General features: G+C 38.4%; 3 protein-coding genes and 1 long non-coding RNA gene across 11 annotated transcripts; 1 reads left to right on the top strand and 3 right to left on the bottom strand.

Moving 5' to 3' along the window:
* Positions 1 to 263: 263 nt before the first annotated feature.
* LOC141827822 (uncharacterized) lies at positions 264 to 3,388 on the bottom strand. Of its 8 annotated transcripts, none has more exons than XR_012601711.1 (3): positions 3,249 to 3,388; positions 1,557 to 2,952; positions 264 to 550 (listed from the first exon to the last, which is right to left on the bottom strand). It is a non-coding gene; the product is annotated as an uncharacterized LOC141827822 (long non-coding RNA). The 8 variants fall into 8 exon arrangements; XR_012601713.1 differs by having other exon boundaries at positions 264 to 540; XR_012601714.1 differs by lacking the exon at positions 264 to 550 and adding an exon at positions 1,356 to 1,410.
* A 1,218-nt stretch (positions 3,389 to 4,606) lies between these two features.
* On the bottom strand, positions 4,607 to 7,424 carry LOC141847548 (steroid (22S)-hydroxylase-like). The gene is made up of 8 exons (XM_074735608.1): positions 7,216 to 7,424; positions 6,816 to 7,140; positions 6,580 to 6,732; positions 6,052 to 6,303; positions 5,877 to 5,969; positions 5,717 to 5,795; positions 5,499 to 5,605; positions 4,607 to 4,825 (listed from the first exon to the last, which is right to left on the bottom strand). Exons 1-8 carry the CDS (start codon positions 7,422 to 7,424, stop codon positions 4,607 to 4,609), a joined length of 1,437 nt encoding a protein of 478 aa, XP_074591709.1.
* A 6,514-nt stretch (positions 7,425 to 13,938) lies between these two features.
* On the top strand, positions 13,939 to 15,645 carry LOC141824379 (glucan endo-1,3-beta-glucosidase 7-like). The gene is made up of 3 exons (XM_074711657.1): positions 13,939 to 14,002; positions 14,321 to 15,339; positions 15,430 to 15,645. The coding sequence occupies exons 1-3, from the start codon at positions 13,939 to 13,941 to the stop codon at positions 15,643 to 15,645; spliced, it is 1,299 nt and encodes a 432-aa protein (XP_074567758.1).
* A 415-nt stretch (positions 15,646 to 16,060) lies between these two features.
* Positions 16,061 to 20,214, bottom strand: LOC141827804 (sulfite exporter TauE/SafE family protein 3-like). Its single transcript, XM_074715134.1, has 12 exons — positions 19,901 to 20,214; positions 19,640 to 19,799; positions 19,247 to 19,447; positions 18,819 to 18,883; positions 18,705 to 18,744; positions 18,443 to 18,534; positions 18,287 to 18,373; positions 18,063 to 18,113; positions 17,334 to 17,555; positions 16,556 to 16,649; positions 16,314 to 16,454; positions 16,061 to 16,238 (listed from the first exon to the last, which is right to left on the bottom strand). The coding sequence occupies exons 1-12, from the start codon at positions 20,099 to 20,101 to the stop codon at positions 16,162 to 16,164; spliced, it is 1,431 nt and encodes a 476-aa protein (XP_074571235.1). The 5' UTR covers positions 20,102 to 20,214; the 3' UTR covers positions 16,061 to 16,161.
* Positions 20,215 to 22,748: the final 2,534 nt, after the last annotated feature.

Raw genomic sequence — 22,748 nt, 5'->3', positions numbered from 1 at the left:
GATTTCTTATATATGCCCGTTAGTATTCTCTATTGACTCTCCGGCAATGTTCACACTGCACGACGAGAGGCATAAGAATCTTTTTTTTCTGACATTTTCAGTGATGTGTTTCTATTTAACATGTATTATTTTCACCCAAAAATATTATATGTTAAATTAGACCTACCGAAACCCCCTACAGCAATATGGGAAACTGACTGGCTAGTGACCATCAAATGTAGGTCTGGTGAAGAGCAATCGACGGACAAGCATGACAAGTTAAATGCACGCAACATTAAAAACATAAAGATGAAGTGACTGGCACAGTGGGAATAAAACGTTTACGTTCGCACAGGATTGCAGCACGCGGGTAAAAGAGTACAGGCTCTTCTCCGCCCGCATCATGATAGTTGATGACCCAACACAAAAATACGATGAAATGACGTTGTTACAGTCGACGCAAGCCATTTACGCTTGGACTGGGTTGCAACAACTGGAGAAGAAGCTCTATCGATATCCCCATCCGCATCGTATTTAACTGATGTCGCCCCCGACGAGAACCTGGCCGCACCTTGCCGTGAAGAAAACAATATTAAATCAGAAAAAGAACATCTAAGCCATTTATTGTTATTCAGATAATTGCTAATAAATAATATCGTTACTCGATTTGATAAAATAGCATATACAAAGGATAGGATCTTGATGGACTCGAACCATCATCCTCTCGTGCCATATATGGCTGAGCGCTCTACCATTTTGAGCTTAAAGATCCAAGGCGACAAATATTTAAGTTGCTCTACGATGTAACCACGGACAGAATAAAGCTGACTAATAATTTGTATCTCAGACGTCCATTGTTCCCCGAACAACTCGACAAACCCATAAAACTATACGTAAATCACAATAACTAATCTCTATCCTTTATTAACTAAAATGAATTCCCTGACTACTTGGACAAACCCATACAGAAATCACTTTATATATAAATCACAATAACTAATGTCTCCTTTGTTAACTAAAATGAATTCCGTGACGGTACAAGGCAAAATTTTAAGGCTTTTCACCAATCTTTATATACAAATATTTCAAATCCATACCACACTCATTTACTCACTCATGATGCGTCAAACTGTTCAATTATTTCTTTTTTTTTGTTCCAAGGAAAATAGACACAAAATTAACACGGAACGCCCATAGAATTCACCAATAAACCAATTAAAAAATGTAATCAAGATTTCACAAGAAAAACTTAATATCTAAATGAATTTTCTCCCTAATTACATATGTTCAGAAGAATACCACAATAAATAACACTTAACTGCATATAAAAACAACAAGATCATACAAGAACGTAATAAAGAAAGACAGAAATCAAGTGTCAGCCAATACCGGCTAACGCCCTGCTAATATGGCGCCGCCCTTGAATTACAACTGCACGTTGTAGAACAAGTACCAAGGAATAAAAAAAAACACTTAGCGAATTGAACAAGTATGCTACCACAAAAAATTCGAGGCAAAAAAAAAATCAAATTTAAGCAGTTAAATGCACATTTTAACATACCCAATCAATCTAATACCTTAATGAATCAATATGTTTGATTGCTTTGTCCCTGCAGGAAATGATTGCATTTGTTGCCGAATGTGTTGAATGCCAATTCGGGTCCACGATGAAGAAATTTGTAGCACTTTCACCATTTGACAGCTGAAAATTCAACTTGAATGTAACAATCAACGGCTGCAGCCAAACAATAGCAACGAGCCGCAGCTGAGATTGCACGAATCTTCCGATGGAATTCTTGATATTCCATACTGAAAGGAAATTAGCCCTCCTTTGCCTTCAAATCCTTGTATTTCGAGCAGTGTATAATCTATAAATACATGTTCATGAAAGCAAGCGTATCTAGTGGATACAACTCAGTAGGAAAGATACGATTTACAATAACAAAACTAAAAAAATTCTCTTGATGATAAATCATGTCGGTGATTAAAAAATCAACCATTCTGAATAAATAATCATGTTAACAATTAGCAAAGCCTGATATAGACGTGGTCGATTGATGGAAGCGAAACAATCGAAAAAATAAACTAGTAGTTTGACACCTCGTAATAATGAACGATCGAACAACTTTGGCCGCAAAAAATTCATGAAAACATATCTAATATTTGAGCTTACTTCTCTCTTTTGAAGATAACAAAAATTTTGTATCAAAGTAAATCGGTGTATGAGATTATCTTATACCTTGTGAAACCGAAACTTGTCGCCGTTTCATCGCTGGGCCTTGATGCTATTTCTTTTGAACATGAAAGACATGAATAAATACCTTCGTAAATTTGTAGAACGAATTGCTTTGAATCTTGGGGAAAATGGCTGTAAACTTTCGTTGCAGATGGACCTTGTGAAACTTGTTGCCGTTTCATTGCTGGGCCTTGATGCTATTTCTTTTGAACATGAAAGACATGAATATACCCCTTTGTAAATTTGTAGATCGAATTGCTTTGAATCTTGGGGAAAATGGCTGTAAACTTTCGTTGCAGATGGAGCTGTCGGCAATATCTGGTATACGATGGTGGAAAGCAAAGAACAACAACAAGGCACAGAAGGGGGAACCCGGGGCTTAAAAGCACCCCATGCGATCCCCCAAACACCAAAAAAATATTCCTTTATTATTTTTTGTTTTGACCTGCCAAGCGAGCGCACCCGACATGGCAAAGGTCGAGGTAACAGAGTAGGAGAAACAACAAAGGTCCTAATTTACCTTAACCTCCATGCAGATCCACAGTTCCCAGTAGCACTACATCAGAAATCACCCATATTAACATCTCCACTTCTATATACTCTTAAAACTCGACAGCGTGAAATCCATGCATCCACAACCTCATGGGTCACCATCCTCCTCGATCCGCTGTATGAAACAGTAAGATAACCCCAATCAAGCAGGTAGATAACGCCTGAAAGACGTCCCATGCCGTGTCCTTGCGAGGAAAAGGTTGCAATTACAATTCGAAAATTCAGATCCCATGTTTTTTGTGAAAACCAACAGATACGCAGATCTATCTCAACTAGAATGCTAATAAATCAAAAGGAACAACTAGATACCCACTACAACCAAATTGTTTACTTGGCTCTGGATGTATAAAATCGAACCACCAAGGAACAACCAGGAGAGGAGAGAGGCAAGATAAACAAACCAAATCTCGTCGATCTAGCCGGCCAGCCGGGAAACAAGGAATAATCACCAACCCGAAAGGAAAAACACGATCTGACTCACCGATGAAAGAAGTGAAGACATGATCCACGAGCCAACATCAACCATCCTCCACCCATGAAAGAACCTGCACGACCACTAATCTACGCACGACCACAAGGAACAGAGGGAAAACAAGATAGGAATGAACAAACTGCAGAGAAATGAGGACGCGATCCCTTGTCATTTATTGGATCTGGGGACAGAAGTAGACGGTTGGATTAAAGCGGCTTTTGAGTAACGGTTTGGATAATTTACACGTGGCCTGTAGTTACTGGTTGTGCCACTTGGAGGATTGTTCGCGTTCGGAGTACGCATCGCTTCACGATGGCCTGGCCATGCCGACCTATTCGCGGGACCACTCCGCACGATTACGTCACTGCTTACGCAAATTGCTTGTTAAAATGCAGTGTGACGACCATGTACCAGATATCCGTTCCACCAATGGTTAGAAGTAAAATCAGACAACCGTCATCCATTTTATCGGATGCTATAAGTGAAATAAGCTGTTTTGTGTTTGTAAAGGATTCGAAATCGCACGAAGATAGCGGTGGCTTGCATTCGCCGTCAGTTTGGACCCACGACCACAAGGAACGGTGTCTCCCTCGTTTTTATTATTCTTTGTCTTCCAACAAAACGGTCGCTGTCCACGAGGAAGACCGCCATCTCATCTGATAAAGATGAAAGTGGCCATCGACGGCGATTTCGCATCTATCTCTAAATTTTTTCAATAACTTGTAAATGACTTTTCAAATCCAAATTTATTTATTTTAATATTTATAATAGATGTTCTGTTTTTATCACTTCAATGAATCACAGAGTATTTTAGGGGCAAATTACAGATAGGACACATATAAATCACAGGCTAAGGCTGGGCCGAGTCGTTTTATGAGAGAAAAAAATTAGGGATTTTAGATTTAGAAGCTTAATTTGTTTAAATACATAACTGAAGACCATTTATTCATTTATTTACTTTGGGAAGAAAAAAAAACAGAATGTTCAGTCATCTAAGCAAGCGCTCCCTTTGTTGGGCTAAGCCCACGCCAGCAACTCAGAAGTCATCTTTAGCCCACTAAAAAACTTAATCATTAGAACTACACAAACTGATTAATTAGCCTCATTAACCATTTTGTTTTCAAATTTGAAGCCTGACCTATAACTATTTACACAATGCACACCAATTAACTGATTAATTAGCCGCATTAACCATTTTCTTTTCAAATTTGAAGCCTGACTCGGTGCATTCACCAACGATGAACACAAGATATTTACATAAACACATTAGGAATGCACGAGGAGGGAGACTTCGTCAGAATTGAATATACCTATGATTCATGATATAAGTTTTAAATTGTTTTGTCTGACAATTTAGTTATATTTGATCAAATGGGGTAGACTTTTATGGGGAGTCCTTTTGGGAACTCAATGAAGGGGAATGCAAGCGGCTGATCCGGCTCAGCCAACTCCCATCTGTAGCTCAGCACGAGGTGGTGCAGGAAGACCGCCAGCTCGAGCTTCGCGAGCTCTGAGCCTGCACACAGACGCGGCCCGCCGCCATAAGGCATGAAGTTGTTCGCCGTCGTCGTCGTCACGCTGTTTTTCTGCACGCAAAGTGTTCGTCTGTTTGTCAAACTGACAAGCGCAAAACATAAAAGACAAAAAAAATTATGTCGCGCCTATGACATGGATCAAAGCACTTCGTTGTTCAATATATATTCAATTTTGGTAGTGGCGTTCCATCTTTTGTGTGCAATGTGGATCACATTTATGTATTTTAATCTTAAAATCCAATTATTTTCTTTCCTTTCCTACAAAAAAGCTCAATTAATTATTTGTACCACTACGTGGGATGTGCACGTGTAGAGGTCGAACCTAATTAAACTTCAATTGACGACATATTAGATAACAGTTTAGACCATAACATAAAAGTACTAATTCCTTGGCAAGTCACCAAACCACTTGTTTATATTATTATTGCTCCACTCTCCTCGCGGGGGGAGTGAACTGGAAGGAAAGATATTAAGTGCTTTGCAGAGAGCTTAATTAATGGTGTGTTTTCTTTATTCTTGTAGTTAAAATGTCATTAGTTTGTCAGATTAGCACTCTAGCTAGAAATGACATGGTCGCATTATGCATGCTTCTCTTGATTAACGCTGCAAGAATATAATACATCCAATTCATTACGTGACAAATGTACTAACATTATTAATTAATCACTTTGACGCAGACATTGTGAGTACCATAAAGTTAATTAATAAATTAATTAGGACTCACCTGCCACCTCCAGGGTCTGAACTGGTGAGGATCATCATACAGAGAAGAATCCAAATGAACTGAAGCAAAAACAGGTAGAATTTTCCATCCACATGGAATCTTGTACCCTTAATTTGCGATTGTAAGCAATATATTAATTCATTAATCTCGTCAATTCATGCAAGAACGTAAATATGCTTATCAAATAAGGAGATTAACTTTTATATTGTGTCGTTTACCTTTATATTCTACATCTCGAAGAACTTTTCTATGCACGAACCTTACGACGTTGCTAAGTCGTAGGGTCTCATTTATAACCTTCATTCGTTAAATAGATTAATTAACTTAAAGAGAATATTAATTAACAAAGTCCAGTAACTGATAGATGAAAGCGCTTACACATTGAGTGAATTCCATCTCTTTGTAGTCTTCCCAAGTTAAACTCGACTCTGCTCTTTGTAGCTTCTTACGTTTTATTTCACTGTGCTCCTCCTAGTAACACAGGCATGTAAAATTATTATTATACAAGTAATAAGACAGTCGTTTGTATTATTATATTAATTATAGTAGTTACCTGGAGTTCTTGAACAGCCTTTGGGCAACTCTCCAAGAAGAATATAGCTGAAGCCAAGGCCACCGACGACGTTTCATGGCCTGCAAATAATAGGCTGAGCAAAAGGTCGAGGGTCTGCTCTTTGGACAGATTTGAGTGCTTTAGACACCAGCTAAGGAGATCATCCACCTCCTCGTCTCTCTCTTGATCTCTCATCTCTTGCACTCTTTCTTGCATTTTTTGTTCAATCACATTGAGAATGTTTGATCGAGACTGCAAATCAGGCAGAGTTACTACTGCAAATTAGTAAAAATGATAACAATAATGGCATAGTATGGCCGATAAGCCAATGAAGTGACCATTGACTCGTTAGCTTCCAAGGAATGAAGGATATCTCATGTCGGATCTTCTCAATCATGTCTAATTATAAGGTGGGCCAGAGGAGCTCTCCACATATTTATTATCCATAAAAATAAATTAATTTATAATTACGTCTTGACAATAAAAATAAAATATAAATGTAATCATTGAAATGGATGATATGCATACCTTCAAGGCCTTCCAGTATGGAGTCCCAGGGAAATTTAGAGGTGCAGATATCACTCCTTTCATGAAGGTTATGTACTCCAATCTCAACTTCTCTGTCTTTGCTTCGTACGGCTCCATGCTCATGATATTTTTTGCCATCAAATTGAAGGTGAACTGAAGAGAAAACCCAATCGAATTAATGAACACTTCTCGATTCATGTTAAAAAGAAACGAAAAACAGAGAGATCTTAAAGTACCTTTTTAGCTTCTTCTAGTGCTGAGAAAGGGGAATCGTGAATCCAAGAGCGAAGCACGAGAAGGGAGTGGCGCTCGACCTCCGGCAAGAGGTGGGATCGGAGCCTGACGTTGTTTATGAAGTTGAGCGAGATCATTCGCATTTCGCGGTGCATGTCGCCGACTAGAACCAGCATCGACCATTTTCCCAGGATCCCACCGATGCTGCTCGGGTAGCTGCACTCAAACAGCTTCCCTTCGTTCTGCAGTATGAACCTGTTCAGCGCTGCGTCCGCCGACACGATCGTCGGCTCGCCGAAGAGATTCGACCTGTAGATCTTCCCGTACCTGGCAGCGAAGTGCATGCATCATCATCAGCTGCATTCACTTTCCGATTCAGTGCTTAAGGTGAGTAAGTAATACCTCAATATATGTTGCTCCATGAACTGGCCTACTGAAGTGGCGGGATGAGGCTTGAGATATCCAAAGGTTTCGCCAACGAAAGGCCAACCTTGGCGACCAGGTGGGAGGTTTAACTGATTCCTCTTCCATTTGATGAGTTTAACAGACAATAGCACGGCCAGAGTTAGGAGGATGAGGAGGAATTCTACTGAAAAATTAAGCATGGTCATGGCGTGTCTCTCCTCGAGTCTTTGATGTATAGATTGGAAGGAATAGAAGAGCGGGGAGGAGTTGAGGGTCCACTTTATGGAACAAAAATAACCCTGCTCTTTGTCGGAATTAGTTGAGGTTTACTTTACAGAATAGAAGTAATTAATGGTGCTTCTTAATTATTTGAATTACTGCGATTCCCCTACAACTTTGTCGCATTAAGATTGATTTATATCCAATTACAACTTTTGATGTTGTGAATTTATAAGGGAACTAGCATCCAATAAGATGATAAGCTTATCATCCTACAGATAGTTAGATCCGGACGATTCCAGCAAGAACCTTCAGTGGTAGCACTCTCTGTTCCATCTCATAGACAACTGTTTTAAGGGCATTTTCCACATGAATCTTTCTTGGACCGACAAGACGGAGCGTTGCATCATAAAAACAAAAACCAATCATCAGCTTTGATTAAATATACAAATAAGATTACGGGCACGTAACAATCATCATGGAGGACAAGTAAGAAGGCTAATATTCTCGATCTCAGTTCTCACTTTATCCATCCAAATCCAATGTTGACAGGCAGGCATTAGCTGCACTCGAGTCATGCGAAATATTTTGTCGATCCAAACAGAGCCTCATCATGAAGAGGGATGAGTTTGGGAATCCACTTCCAAATTGTTCTGGATTTATTCAAGCAGTCGCAGACAATTCCCAAAGAACAAGTGTTGTTGCTGCTCTTTCTTTGGCCTGGGAGCAGAGGACTAGAATAATTACTGTGTTCGAGTCACTTTGAAAAAGAAATATCAGATAGCAAGCAGCGAGGCCATCCGTGCGGCAAATTGAAACGCGTCCACCGCGCACATTGATTGCCTCGTGCTCCCTGCGTCGTCCCTACCTACGTGACCACACCTGCGCCACGCGTTCTCTATCCCTTTCTTTTTCGCTTCTTTAAGTTGTTGTTGCGGTAGCAGCAGTAGTAGTTGGCCGGCCTCTGCTCTGCACTCGATTGCATGGTGGGATGCAGGTTGACCGACGAATCAAGAGCCATCCTCCCACTAATATAATGAATATATATAATTGCAAATATTTAGTTTAATTTATCCTCAGAAGTTATGACATGTCGACGTCCATATTATACCTTTAAATCTCACAGAATTCTCAGATCATGTTCGAGTACTCTTGTACTCTGAATGCATGCACGTCGACATTCCATCTGTCTGATTTGAAGGAGCGGATCCATGAAAGAGACCCATCATCAAATGTGATACATGGATCTAATTCCGTCTGAAATTTTTAGTGAGTTGTTGTTGTGATCGCACTCGCACGTAGGGTATCGGCGAGGCTCGTCACTAATTAATTTACAAAACCTTTTCAATTTTGTCTGGTTTAACTTCGAGCATGGCAGCCCGGGGCAGAAGAAGAAGACCTCACAGTCACAGGGTCATGCGTGCATGAGAGAGTGATGGGGCTCCTCAAATCACGGCCATGCCTATTGAATCCATGAGTGAGTGTTCCAGCCACGGCCATCTTATCATTGCCCATGCCCACCTGAGGCCAGCTTTTGCAGTTTTGTTTTCCTCCTTTAATTTGAGTGTTTCTGCTATCTCCGGCCTTTAATTTAAGCCTGCAATGGTACATTTGAACAAGCCACCGCGCTTTTGACTAAGGTTTTACGGGTCCTTCAAGCCATAACCATCTTACAGAAGAAACTCATGACGAGCCAGATCAAATTGAGAGCAAAAATTTTAAAAACTGCTCTTTTAATATCGATTACTGAAGAATAGGGTTAGGTGTTAAAAATTTTTAAAAACTGCTTCTTTTGCTTGTTTGATTTAGAGAACTTTTACTTTGACACATTGAGCACCAAACTCGTAGGAGGAGACTGAGAACTTGCATTGTGATAGTTTTCTAACTGCTTCAACTTAGCGTTTGACTTTAGCAAATAAACATTTATTTTCCTTTGAACAGTAGAATTTGTATGTCTACTCATGTTAGTATACTTTCACTAACATCCGGATGATGATCAAGATACTTTTAGTTATTTTACTTTCATAAAGGCAAATAGCATCTGTGACCTAGTGTAATACTCATGATTGGATGTGATGGACCGAAAGGGAGAAGAAAAGATGGCTAATAGACAAAGGACTAGAACACAATTAACATTTGTTTTTGTTAATCTTAATTTTAATGTTCTTTGACCTTTATTAGTAGAGATTAAGACAAATGAAGAAAAGTTGTTTGACAACATAGGTGATTGGTAATGAACATCTAGATAAATAGTGCCAACCAGGATGAAGAATATTATTGGAAATTAGTTTGTGTTAGATGATTGCAGAACTGAGACGTCATCCCAAAGGAATGAATAATGATTATGGGGCGATGACCACTCTCCAACAAAAAGAGATGGTATGCAGTCCCTGGTATAAAGACAAGGTGAAGTGAAATTCAGAAAAAAAAAAACAGTTTCCTTATGGATTAGATTGTAGCGATAAGAGATTCTTATTGTTTGAAGCTAAGTAACTACATCTACATTCACTAAGATGAGGAAGAATCAAGAATATCATGACTAACCAAGTAATTAAAAAAAAGTAAATCCCAAGAAGAAAATGTATATGTTTTCACAAGTTCTACTCCACCTCCTTGGCAAGATCAAGAAGGCTGCACCAATTGAAAATTACAATTTTTTTTTTAAATTTTCAATCAGAGCAAGACATAGCAGAATCAAGATCAGGATCCGTATCAGCTATTAAAAATCGAAAGTATTGGTCATATTTGATTGGTATGATCTCTGGGATCAAAATCTATACTAAATAACAATAGTAAAATAATTTAATTCACACGGAACGAAATTGTTTGCATTCGTTGTAATTTCCACTCTAAAAAAAACTCAAACAAATTGTACAAATCAACATTTCAATCATTTGACCAACCAAATTCAATTTGCTATTCTTTTATATTTAAGTCAAGATCTTTGCTAGCGCAACAACCCACTACTCTTTCATTCGCAACATTTATTTCCTCCCTTTAAAATATTTCATTTTCTTATTTCTCCATTGATCTCTTTTAATAATGTTTTATCCCTATCCAGAGTTTTGCAATTTGAATTGATCAACTAGATCTATGGTGAATCTCTGATTCTAGTTCTCATCCAATTCCCAATGTGTACCTTTGATTTATGCCAATTTCTATTGATTTCTGAGCATTACTATAGATTTCTGTTAATTTAATTATTATGTTGGCCTTGCCCTTTCTATGTCATCTGTGTGTTCTTCACTTTTGCCCAGATATCAGTAAAACTCAGATCAGAATCAGTGGATCCCGATCAACTCACTCAATCAAGATCAGAATTTACTGATTTTGTCAATCGTCGTATAATTCTTAGTAGGATTTGCTTTTTAAGTGTGACTAATGACTATTTACATTGGTGAAGTGGTGGCTGTGTGCTTGTGCTGTGCTTGTAGTTGTTGGCACCACCACAATAGTGTCACTGTTATAGTAGCTGTTTTGAATAGTTATGACCTTGGCTATTGCTTGGTTGTTAAACTTGATAAATCTTTGTTCTATTTTATGCAATGAGGTACATAAGCTAACAAAGAATAATCTGATCAAACTGAATCAGGATAAATAATAAGTGAATTAGAATAACTTACCTCCTAAAAAAGAGGAATTAATGTTGGGTAATTACCAATGTTGTTAGAATTCTCTTGTCACATTGTCAACTCCCTCATTGCTTTTGATGCTTTACTTTTTGGACAGTGTGTCAAAAGGTTTGGTATAACAATCAATCTGTATACCAACCTTAGGTAAGGACTAGATGTAGTTATATCTAGTTCTGCCCTGGTCTATAATTTAAAGAGATGCCTACCTTGTGGGATCAGATATGTGTAGGACCAAAGCTACTCGAATCAATTCTATTATTTATTATTACAGAAGTTGCTTTTGTTGCTACAGAAGTTGCCTATACTTCATATAGAGTCACAAAGTTATTGATCTCTCTCTAGAAGGTAGATAATGTCAACAAGCTTCCTTTTTGCTGATCTGAGCATTATTCAAATGGAAAATGACTGTTGAAATTAGAGCCTTGCAAGAGTTTGCACTATCATTTAAATCTTTGCCTAATTTTCCATCCAAAGCTTGTATGGATATTTTTGATTGGTATTTATTCTCTCTTGAGAAGTTGCATTCCTCCTTTTCAGCTAGCCTTTGGCTATTAATATATGTATATAGATATGGAATAAATGATTCATCAGAAATAATAGAATATCTATGCTGCCTTCTGTTCAATGTTTTGATACTAAATATGTTAATTCTTAAGTGATGTAGCTGGGATTTGGTGTGGTTATATTTGATCGAATTCTGAAAGAAGAACATCGATTTATGCTATCTGAACTCCAGCATCATATTGATCTGAGATTGTTGCATCGATTTTCATGTTTGTTTAGCGCCTTTAAATGCTAGACGGATACACATTAGCCATAATTGTTTGCAAACTCACACTAATATCTAAGTTCATGCTCCATAAACCAGTCTATAATCTAGCGTTTAATACCTGAATAGTTTGCAGATGCATGCAATTCCACTTCTCTCATTTTATCTGTGTATCTTCTTTCTAGTTCATGGAGAAATGAGTGCAACGAGAGAGCACTGGGAGTGCTCGAATGAGAGGCAGCGGGTGGCGGATGGATGCAAGAAGAGGGCATGGACTAATGAGGGATTACAAGACAAGTTGATGAGAGACAGGAGGTTCATAAGATTTCACTGAAGGTCAGAGAATTGAAAAAGTTCTGTCAGATTTTGATCGAATTAGATTTTAGTTAAAATTTTTCCCTGATGAATTTTGTTGTTCATCTTTCAGGTGATTTTATGGTTGGTAAACGACAGATGTCTTTTCTATTCTAGTGCTGATTTGCCACTCCATCGTCTCCTTTGAGCAAACAGAGCATCGTATTTAATCACGCTGCTTTCAGTTTGGCGTGCCATTCTTTTCGATGTTATTTGAATTATTGAGCCTAATTGGCCCACCATTGTGCTATCTGGAGGTTCAAATTTTTCGGGACCTGACCTGCACACATCAATGAAGCAATTATTGCCTCGGAATATTGTTTTCGCTATTTGCAATTTAACAAATTATAGATTTCTATTAATGATGCTAATAAATTGATAATATATTAAAAAATAAATATAATTTATTTATAATTTTTTAACATTTAAAATAAATTTATATATTTTTAATAAAATAATTTATTAAAATAATTATTTTAATAAAATAATTCATTAAATTAATATATAATTCATTAATTTTATTTTTTTAAAATTTAAAATAAATTTAGATATATTTTAAAAAATAGTCATTAAAATAAATAATTTAACAAAATAATTCATTAAATTAATAAATATAATTTATTAATAATTTTAATAAACTAATTTATTAAATTAATAAACATCATTTATTAATTTTATTTTTTAAAATTTAATATAAATTTATATATTTTTTAATAAAACAATTTATTAAAATAATTAGTTTAATAAAATAATTTGTTAAATTAATAAATATAATTCATTAATTATATTTATTTAAAATTAAAATAAATTTATATATTTAAAAAATAATTCATTAAAAAAATTATTCTAATAAAATAATTTGTTAAATAATAAATATAATTCATTAATTTTATTTTAATAAAATAATTTATTGAAATGTTTATTTTAATACAATAATTTATTAAATTAATAAACATCATCTATTAATTTTATTTTTTAAAATTTTAATAAAGTTATATATTATTTTAATAAAATAATTTATTAAATTAATAAATATAATTCATTAATTTTATTTTTTTTAATTTAAAATAAATTTATATATATTTTAAAAATAATTTATTAAAATAATTATTTTATTAAAAATTTAATTTATTAAATTAATAAATATTATTTATTAATTTTATTTATATTTTTAAATTTAACATAAATTTATATATATTTTAATAAAATAATTTATTAAAATAATTATTTTAATAAAATAATTTATTAAATTAATAAATATAATTCATTAATTTTATTTTTTTAATTTTAAAATAAATTATCTCTTTTAAAATTATAAAATTTTAAATTAAAATTTATTAAATTAATTAACTTAGTTTTAATTAAATTTAGTAATATATTTCAATTAATTAAGTTTTAAAATGAAAAAATTTCCATTAACCTTTCAAATGGTAGAAAACACTGTAAGGTATTTATAGATTATAATTCATTTGTTGATGTGGTGATGATATTATATTATTATAATTTAAATTAAAAAAAATTATCATTGATAATTTTAAATAAATAATTAAAATTATCAATAATAACTCTTAATCAAAATTGCAGTGGGCATTAACTTTACCAATTAACTCTGCCTTTATTCTTTTCTTCTTCTGAGAAAGTTCAAGTTATCGAGGGAAACTGCAAATAGATCGGAGCTGCTGCTGTTGCTGTTTTGTAATCCCCTTCTTCTGCTGCGTCTCGTCTCTCTACTTGCTGCTGCTGCTGATGGAGAAGCGGCTTCTTCTTCTTCTCCCCATCTTTGCCCTCTTCCACCCCTTACCGTCTGCAAGTAAGTCCCCCTATCCGTTCTTATTGTAGATTAATATTATTGTCGATCATTGCTCCTGTAGTTTTACGAGTTACATTCCCTGATTTCATGCCAGAGATTTCAGAGCTGTCATTATTTGCTCTATTGATTTTGCATCTAGAGATTGAATTCCTTCTCTCCTCTGATCTTGCAAAAAGGGAAAAGGAATGCTAAAATTTGTAGACAAAGCTTTGCAGAGATGTAGAAAAAGATTCGAAACTAACAATTTTAGTTTTTGCTTTGGGAAAGGTAAAAAGGTAGTGATTTTTGTTTTTGTTTTTACTGATAAATCTTTTGCAGCATCGCAGTCGGTCATTGGGGTCAACTACGGGCAGGTGGCCGACAACCTCCCACCGCTGTCGGTTACGGTCAATCTCCTGCAATCCACCACCATCTCCAAGCTCCGCATTTACGGCGCTGATGCTGCAGTCATCCAGTCCTTCGCGGGTACCAGTATCTCTCTTGTCATCGGCGTCTCCAACGCCGACGTCGCCTCGCTCGCCTCCGATCCCAATGCCGCCGCCGGCTGGGCGGCCGCCAACGTGTTCCCCTACGTCAACTCGTCCTCCATTTCCATCGTCACCGTCGGCAACGAGGCGCTCAACTCCGGCGACTCATCCCTCGCGTCCAATCTTCTCCCGGCCATGCAGAATCTGCTTTACGCGCTCTCCGCCTCCACCTCTGTCTCCGCCGTGAAAGTTTCCACCGTCCACACGATGGACGTGCTGTCCCAATCGGACCCGCCGTCGTCGGGCGCTTTCCACCCAGACCTCGTCGACACTCTCAAGGGTATCCTGGGCTTCCTGCGGGACTCCGGTTCGCCCTTCATGATCAACCCGTACCCTTACTTCGCCTACCGCAGCGACCCGCGGCCGGAGACGCTAGCCTTCTGCCTCTTCCAGTCCAACCCCGGCCGGCTCGATGCGGGGTCGAAGCTCACCTACTCCAACATGTTCGACGCCCAGGTGGACGCCGTTCGGTCGGCGGTCAACGCTCTGGGGTTTCCGGAGGTGGAGATAGTGGTGGCGGAGACGGGTTGGCCATACAAGGGGGACCCCGACGAGGTGGGGGCCACGGTGGACAACGCCAAGGCATTCGTCGGGAACCTGGTGGCTCACTTGCGGTCGCTGGTGGGTACGCCGCTGATGCCCGGGCGGTCGGTGGACACGTTCCTCTTCGCGCTGTACGACGAGGACCTGAAGCCCGGACCCACCTCCGAGCGCTCCTTCGGCCTCTACCGTGCCGATCAGACCATGAACTACGACGCCGGCCTCGTCAAGTCCAGCTCCACCTCCAACGCCACTGCAAGTCCGCCGCAGGTTCTTTAAGCCATCTCCATTTTTGGTGATTTATGAGTAAGCGTTGGGTTGATTTCTAGCCGTGTGGTTCGTTTCATGGACTGCGTGCAGTCGAACACGACGCAGCAGTCGCCACCTGCTACGCCAGCGGGGCTGACCCAGCCGGTGGGGTGGTGCGGGCCTGGGGCGACGCTACAGGCGGAGGCGGGCGGCGGGTCGTTGGAGCCGGCGGTGCAGTGTTTCTCCGCCGTTGGATCTCGTGGTGCGGGGACTCTGGGCCGCCTCCTTTCCTACGTGGCGCTGACGATGTCGATAACAAGGCTGTAGCACAAGCAAAGCGGCCAGTGTGGATATTTAAAAAGAAATAACAATAAATCATGGGAGACCGTTGAAGGTTCTGTTGAATGTGTAGATTGCAAGGTTTCGTGATTCTGTTCTCCGTTTCGAAGAAGATAAGTCCGTGCACAACTGTAACAGAAAGAAGCATTTGAAAGAATGGTTGGGAAAGGATTGATTAATAATGGCGATGTTTATTCTCTTTTTGTCTCACTGGGTGAAAAGGTGTTAAAGGGAAACAAAAAATGAAAAATGAAATGGCAACCCCAATGAACTACGATCATGCACCTCTTGTTGCTTCACACGAATTGCAGCCTTGGATATGGATTGTGTAGAAACTTTCGAAGTAGTTTTTATGAATTATGAATGTAATGAATCACAACCCTCGCTACGAGACACTGAGACAGTAATCCACAAGTATCGAAGATACAGTTTGAACAAAGAACCGTCGGCATAGGACTTACAGGTTGACATGTACATAAGGGATGATGAAAGAGGCACCTAAATTTATCGACAGAGGCTTTCAAATCCCATGTACTCTTTCCTTGCAATCTTCTCCAGCACATCTTCTATGCCGAGCCAACCTGCACCGAACATGCATTAGCACGTTGTTTGAATAAACTACAATGACGACGAGCACGAACTTCGGTAGTCATTACCTATACCGATTGCACTGACGAAGATGGTCAAAGCCAGAATGAAAATTATCAAAGATGCTCTTCCTATTAAAATGATGGCCTTCCTTACAAGGTGCTGTCCAGCGACGGCAGCAAGTGTTGCAACACAAAACAGGTACGCGGCTGCAACATTGCAATTGATTTGTTTAGTGGGAATTATAGAGCAGGAACATAGTTTTTAATGAACTAAAAAGGCTCCTCTACCCCTCTGTCTCTATACTTACAATATGGAATAGGAAACCGACGAAGTAGGTAGTATTGAATGACAGACATGGAGGACGAGAACATCATAATGAAGTTTGACGTTGCACTCGCAACCTGCACAAGAGCAAAAAATCAGTGAATAGGTGAAAGCATGCACACACATTGCCTTGTGTGATCTTCTAATTCCAGTTTTCATTGTATTCAAGGGCTCTACTGATGCGTAAGTACAAGTAATAATGCCGTTGTTTAATTCAGTGGGAAAAATATAACAAATACCTTTCTATATTTAATGAAAAGTAGATCTTACCCAGCATTTACTACATAATCTCTTTTTGACATTTCTGCTTAAGAAAATGCAACCAATCTATCTAATTATACTAAGACTAGTCAAAGAAGTTCCAAAATCAAGGCACTATGTTAATCAATCCAAAGAGTATCAGAAGAGAAATTGTTTGAACGCATAATTCATTTTCCTTTTCAAAGCTGGTGGCATTCTTATACATATCTCTGGAGCAAAAAGTTTAAACTAGTTATTGCATTTCCCAATACTAGAGAAATTGTTCAGATTTCAGAGCGCATGACATTCTTATAGAAATCTCCTAGAGCAAAAAAACTCAAAAGTAGTGTCATTTGTTTGTCTTGATATCTTTGAATTTAGCTCCATATTGAGGTTGGCCAATTGATTTTTCACTAAATGCATGTTCCAGCTTTTGAGTCATAGGTACACTTCAAGAACAATGCTATGAAACACTAAAAACTATTCATTAAGCCTATATAATTAAAGGGAAGAAATAGAACCTGTGGAGGAACACCCATTTCAATAAATAAGGGTCCTAATATGAATCCCCCTCCAAGCCCAAGAAGTCCTCCAACAATCCCAGCTATTATTCCACAGAAACAATAAAAGGCAAGGTGGTGGCATCTCCAGTTCATATCTTGTTTGCCTGTAGAGGCAATAGTTCTCTTTCTTCTGTAAAGACAGATGGCTTCATGAAGTGTCAATGAAGCAGCAATAGGCACCTTCACATCAAAAGAGTTAGCCTCAAAACCTTGACAGAATCATATTTAAAACAAAAAAGAGAAGATTTTATGTTAAAATCAGATCTTTAATTCTGAGTGCCAAAATCTTTCAAAATTCTGAAATCTGTGTTTTATGTTTATGAGTCGAAAATATAAATTTCTCCAAACCTCGATCAATTATGAATGTGTGAAATCCACATCCTCGTAATGTTTGCCATTATCCTAATTGTTTATATTTCAGAATGTATCTTCTATTATTCCATCCTGACGTAGAGATTTTTTTCCCAGAGGTAAGAAACACAAGAATGTCTAAAAACCTGTCATTTCTGAACTGTGACAAGGCTAAATATGCAGTCCTTATATTCTTTTGCAAATTTTATCATGAATCTTCTCAAACAATGTCATGAATGTCTGTTTGCCAACCAAAGATTCAAATCTCACCTAATCCAGATAAAAATCATGTTTATCTGACTAAATTAAAAATTCAGTAGTAGATAAGGATCTTACCTGCAACATATTGAGTATCCAATATTCAGCAGAGCATATTTTGGAGTTGTCCTGTATAGAGACACAAACCTCATGATTAATCAAAGGATGGAAGGGGAAAAAAAGAGAAGGCACACTCATAATATGCAAGCAAAAGGAATTAGAAATGATATAATTTTTTCCCCAAATGGACTTTCTGACTTTTTCTAGTTGAAGTAGATGTGAAACTAATCCAAATTCCCTACCTTAATTATGTGGATGATGAGAAATCCAATCCACACTATCAAAAGCAATGAAACCGCATTTAAGTACATATCTTGTCCCCTTGGAACCTGCACAGTCAAACTGAGTTAGATTTGACTTTGATGCTACTGATGAACTTGAACTGCTAGTTAACATACATCACATGAAACGCCTCCATTTGATGAAGTTTCCGGCTTTTCATTCTCAAGAGGTATCCCAGGGAGAGGTTGATATTCCAATTCTGGTTCATCTGTTAGTGCAAAATTAATTTCATCATTTCATTTCAATTGAGAACTTCATTCTATATGCACAGCTCATCTTGCAATTGCATCTCCATGATATTGATAGCATACAGACTTTTACAACAAGACATCTATTCCTGAAAACAAATATATTGCTTCAAAAGAGTGTGCGACTCACCTCTTAGCTTGTTTGATGATTCCATGTGCCTATCTGCTTCCTGAGCAATTTGCAGAAGCTCTCTCAATGTCTATAAGATTTCAGCAGTACGAAAAGATAGCGCAAGTTAATTACCTTCAGTAGCACTGATTCCTTTTTCCAGGTCTCTATTCCCTTTAGAAATGCCTTGGTTGATGTACCTCCAAGCAGAACAAACGTGGGATCAGTAAATATTAGAGTTGAAGAAAATGAAAGCTCAGGGATTATGAACTACCAAACATCTCTATGAAGTATAAGATCTATCGCTGGATATCAAAAGAATATCTTTTCAAAATAAAAATGAAGCTATATCTAATCATGGAGCTAACTCTAGTTCTGGACTTGTCATTCTTGACCATTTGCAATAGGAGGTTCGGTTCCAGAGTATTACCATTGATCACTCTAAACGTATTTGCAGGAGTTAAAAGCTAGTAAAATTTTGGAAATAACAAAATTAATGATTTTGAAACAAATGCAAAAAACAGTTTCCAAGATTAGTAATTTAGAATTCATATAAGCTTTACCAAGGAACAGGATGATGAGGATGGTTGTGATCATCCATTCTGCAAAGATCACATTGAAGGCAATACCGATGCTAATGCCCAACAGAAGCATGGGTTGAAATAGTAATGCAAGATCGTAATCAACGACTGGCATGTCCAATGTGGGATGTCGAAACCTTAGGTTGTAGTAAACGGTCGCTCCAGCAGCCCCCATGATCATGCCTAAAAGTCAGTAGAGAAGGAAGATTTTCATTAACAGTTGCAAATAGTTCAATGAACCAAGCAATTCCCCAATAAAAATTCTTTGAACGCTTGGTGAATTCAATTCAATCGCTTTCTCTGCGTATGGAAACCGTGAGGAAAACCCCACAAAAAGAAAAAGAAAAAGAAAACACAATTGTATGGTTCACTTACACTTGGAGATGGCTGCAGAAGTCTTGAGGTCGAAACCAAGGATCAAGGTGAGCATGGGAACGAAGATGCCGCCTCCCCCCACTCCCCCGACGCTCCCGAGAGCGGACCCTGCGAAGGCGATTGCGGATCCAAGCACAACCCTCCACCCAAGCTCCAGCTCCTGCCAACCCTAACTCGCTCACTTCCAATCCCAACACTAGCGGGAAAAAAAAACAAAAAGAAGACGATTTGGCTAAGAGAAGTAGAGAGAGGGGCTCATACGGGCCAAGCGTGCGCGTGGGAACCATTCTTGGAGAAAGAATGCACAAGGCGACCGAGGAGAGGGTTGCTATCGTCCACGCGACCTTTGGCGCTGCTTCCTGCCGGAAGCCCCTCTGCTGAGATCGACCGGGTTCCGAGGATCAAACAAAAGAAGAGCACAACAGCCACGCACCATCCTCTCCTCCCCAGATCTGCGGCCATGGCTACCGATTCACTGAGCCAGCACAATAATGGAGCGTGGGGAAGATAAGATCATAAGAAGAAGCTTTGAAGAAGAAGCAAAGACTGCTCCTGTAATTTCGGAAATTGGCATTTGCCGGTAGAAGGCAAAATGCTCACTCGTTGCTAGCCGCTTCGCTTCCCTGACGTTGACCGGCAATCATTGTTCTGAAGTAATTAAGATCCTCACAGACAGCTTTTTCGAAGACTTTCTTTTAAAGTTAATTTTACCTTAGATTCTTCTTCGATTTTGGTAATACCTTTGATATATTCTTAAAATTATTAAAATACCATCTAAAACTTTTATTTAAATACAAAATTATAAGGTGATTACCAGTTTGAAGTGATTGGTGTGTGTATAATTGAAGAAAATGATCACATGCGATGATGAAAGGTGGGCCGATGGAATGCGGACCATACTTGTATTATATACATCGAACCGATTGAATAATTGAGCAGGGGCAGAAGAATTTCGCTCTTTTTTACAGCATGCTTCGGTACTTTGAAAGATTTCCTCACAACTATTTAGATTTTTGATCTGTCAAAAGATACTGATCAAGTCAAATACAAATAGATAAGCATAAAACGATTTGTCATAACCACGTTGGACACAGTCTACGTCATCAATACAAAATAGATAGCAGCGGCTGAGAGTGCAGTAGCCGCAGCCATTACTTATTTCTCTCACAATCATCTGCAACAGACATGGAGATAATATCATTTCAATGAACCTGACAACCATCATAATGGATCATCTATCAATTAAGCAATGCAAGGCCCAACTGCTTTGGTTGAGTGTGTCGTTGAAGCCGAATCATCGAAATTCTTAACGGTATTTGTTTCTCCTCTAATAACTTAGAACCACTAGGCTCCTCCTGACCTTTTGCAATCTGTTCTTGAGAAGCTAAATCTTCAGTTTGTTCGGAAGCACTTGGCATTGAGGATAAAGGCCAAGCAGCATCTGCTACTTCATTCACATTGCTAGCCAAAGATTTCTCTGCAGACAAAGACTGGTTAACAAAGTTCTGGACAGGATTTGGCCTCCTGTGTTCGATTTTTTGTCACTTTGTGTGGCTGAGGAATCTTGCATCAGAACGGATTTCTCATTCTCTAAACTTTCATCTCTTGATCTTTCCTAGCACTGTAATTTTGTATAATTTAGAAATATTTAATTTATTTGTGCCATAGTGGAATAATGATCTATAAAATAATGTTAAACTGTTTGGTCGAATGATAAATGAGTTGAATTAATCTGAATGTGAAAATACATTTTTTTTTTCTACAACTATGAATATTTGAATTTTTAAAATTTTAACATTTAATTGTTTGTTAAAAAACAAACTATGGAGCATCTTCATTACCAACTGTCAATTATTTGCAGCGTTTAATATCAAATCTTGTACAATATTAAGACTAGAGTACTAACCAGCAGCAGAATTCACATCTAATTTGCAATCCAGAGTAACATATAGATGGATGAAGCACAACCGTCGATCAGCAGGAGCCCATGGGAGCCACGTGAGGAACGGTGCCGATGTAGGACACATAGTCTTCCTCCCGAGTCGGAGTCGAACAGAACCGGAGCCGCCTCAACCGTCGGGTTTCCGGGTCCACCGCCAAAACGCGACCATCCACCCATAGTACCACCTCAAGATTCGTGCTCTCAAATCTCAGCGGCCAAGGCGTCTCTCTGCATACGATCGGTTCGCCGTTGTCCCACTCCACTGCCTCATCGCTGCACCGCGACCGCCAGCGGGAAGGAGCTGAGGATGGTCCACTCGTCGGATTCCTGGAGGCAAACAACTGTTGTGATGAGCACTGCCGACTGAGCGAACGGATGACAACCATTGTGATGGCATGTGACATGATCTGGATGTTGGATCACGAAGAGTCGCAATCTAACGGTTGGTGATGAGACTTGATATGAAACGTCAAATTAAATGGATCATTAGATACAGATATAACAGTTGATAACAAAAAGAGATTTAAAGTATTACAATCATCTAGATATGACAAATGAGATTAAAAGACGATCTGAAGGGTTACAACTTTATAAATCGAACAGTTCAGATAAATCCTATCTTAAAAGTCATAGTTACTCACCAAATAGCACTCTACTTTTTCATTTTGTATAAATAAGTCTTTTCAGATGCTAGAAATTTATTGAATCAACTCATCAATTGAATCATTCAACTCTCCCGGTGCTGGAAAGTTTGTTAATCTCCAAATTTGATGTGTTATTATTTCGAGACGTTATCATCGGTGACAACCACATCGAGATCCTTGGCGAAGGGGGGCATCGACGAAGACCCACTGGCTTCATCGTTCGCGGTGGTTTCCATCGTTTTCTTGCAAGGAGGAAGAACAGGACCGACTTCTCGCCGCAGAGTTGCGGCGTTTTTTGCCTCCCTTACACCATTTTTAACCTTAGCGGTTCCCGCGCTCGTCAATCAAATATAGGGAAGAAGGACCGATTTCCTTAACAATTCTTACCTGCCATCTGACTAGCCGAAACGGCACAAGAAAGCCCATATAAATACGTGTCGACTGCTACTCATCCAGTAAAGAGGCAGGTAGGATATTCGTGTAGTTGTGGGGCATGTAGGCGGTTGGGATATCATGACTCCTT

Source organism: Curcuma longa, chromosome 1 (genome assembly GCF_044706935.1).
Source record: "Curcuma longa cultivar G26 ecotype Majalengka, Jawa Barat chromosome 1, ITB_CL_G26_1.1, whole genome shotgun sequence".
In the NCBI taxonomy this organism is placed as follows: domain Eukaryota; kingdom Viridiplantae; phylum Streptophyta; class Magnoliopsida; order Zingiberales; family Zingiberaceae; genus Curcuma; species Curcuma longa.
The sequence above is the reverse complement of the archived record's forward strand: the minus strand, read 5'-3'. Positions and strand labels throughout refer to the sequence as shown.

Bases quoted from the DNA above. Each gene is read 5' to 3' on its own strand.
- LOC141847548 (XM_074735608.1), bottom strand. From the start codon at position 7,424: ATGACCATGCTTAATTTTTCAGTAGAATTCCTCCTCATCCTCCTAACT. The intron at 7,141-7,215 runs GTATTACTTACT...CTTCGCTGCCAG, and splicing joins ATGGAGCAACATATATTGAG to GTACGGGAAGATCTACAGGT. The intron at 6,304-6,579 runs GTATGCATATCA...CCTGATTTGCAG, and splicing joins CATACTGGAAGGCCTTGAAG to TCTCGATCAAACATTCTCAA.
- LOC141824379 (XM_074711657.1), top strand. From the start codon at position 13,939: ATGGAGAAGCGGCTTCTTCTTCTTCTCCCCATCTTTGCCCTCTTCCAC. The intron at 14,003-14,320 runs GTAAGTCCCCCT...AATCTTTTGCAG, and splicing joins CCACCCCTTACCGTCTGCAA to CATCGCAGTCGGTCATTGGG. The intron at 15,340-15,429 runs GTTCTTTAAGCC...GACTGCGTGCAG, and splicing joins CCACTGCAAGTCCGCCGCAG to TCGAACACGACGCAGCAGTC.
- LOC141827804 (XM_074715134.1), bottom strand. From the start codon at position 20,101: ATGGCCGCAGATCTGGGGAGGAGAGGATGGTGCGTGGCTGTTGTGCTC. The intron at 18,114-18,286 runs GTAGGGAATTTG...GTCTCTATACAG, and splicing joins TCATCATCCACATAATTAAG to GACAACTCCAAAATATGCTC. The intron at 16,650-17,333 runs GTTCTATTTCTT...GCTCTTGTGCAG, and splicing joins AAATGGGTGTTCCTCCACAG to GTTGCGAGTGCAACGTCAAA.